This window comes from Camelina sativa, chromosome 4, assembly GCF_000633955.1.
Source record: "Camelina sativa cultivar DH55 chromosome 4, Cs, whole genome shotgun sequence".
Taxonomy (NCBI): domain Eukaryota; kingdom Viridiplantae; phylum Streptophyta; class Magnoliopsida; order Brassicales; family Brassicaceae; genus Camelina; species Camelina sativa.
The window spans coordinates 1,209,810-1,210,428 of record NC_025688.1 but is presented as its reverse complement, the minus strand read 5'-3'; the positions used below and the strand labels follow the sequence as shown (position 1 = coordinate 1,210,428).

Genomic DNA, 619 nt, shown 5'->3' with positions numbered 1-619 from the left:
GATGATCTTTCCCCTCGTTCTTTGCGTATATAAAACACATTATCATGTTTCCATACACTTCACAACTTTGAAGAAAAAAATAAAAACAGAGAGAGAGAAAGAGAGAATCGATTCAGCAATGTCGTCGGAGGAAGATGAGAGTACAAGGATCTCTATCGAACCGGAGAAGCAATCACTTCTTGATCATCACACCGAGAATCACTTCACCGCCCGAGAAATCGTCCGTGACATCATCATCGGTGTCTCCGATGGTTTAACCGTTCCTTTTGCACTCGCCGCCGGTCTCTCTGGTGCCAATGCTTCTTCTTCTATCGTCCTTACTGCCGGAGTCGCCGAAGTCGCTGCCGGCGCTATTTCCATGGGACTCGGCGGGTATTATAATTAAGGATCAGATCACTTTTATATTTTCCGTTTTGATTGACACGTAAACTCTATATTACTTATTTGTGGTATAATTTCTATAAAACATTAACTACATATCAATAAGTTGTGATTTAAAGTTGGTTAAATACTAATTTGTCCCACATCATTTTGTTGGGTTTAAATTAGTCCTAGACGATCATGCAATGATTTGTTTTTTTTTTTTTTTTTTTTTTCTCAATAGTTTTTCAAGCAGAAA

General features: G+C 38.4%; 1 protein-coding gene across 1 annotated transcript in view; it reads left to right on the top strand.

The window, feature by feature from the left end:
- The window catches only part of LOC104783442 (vacuolar iron transporter 1-like), a 2,573-nt gene that overhangs the window by 687 nt on the left and 1,267 nt on the right, over positions 1 to 619 (top strand). Inside the window, exon 2 of the mRNA XM_010508598.1 lies at positions 90 to 372. Coding sequence (XP_010506900.1) covers positions 90 to 372 — 283 coding nt within the window. The remainder of the gene's footprint in view (positions 1 to 89; positions 373 to 619) is intronic.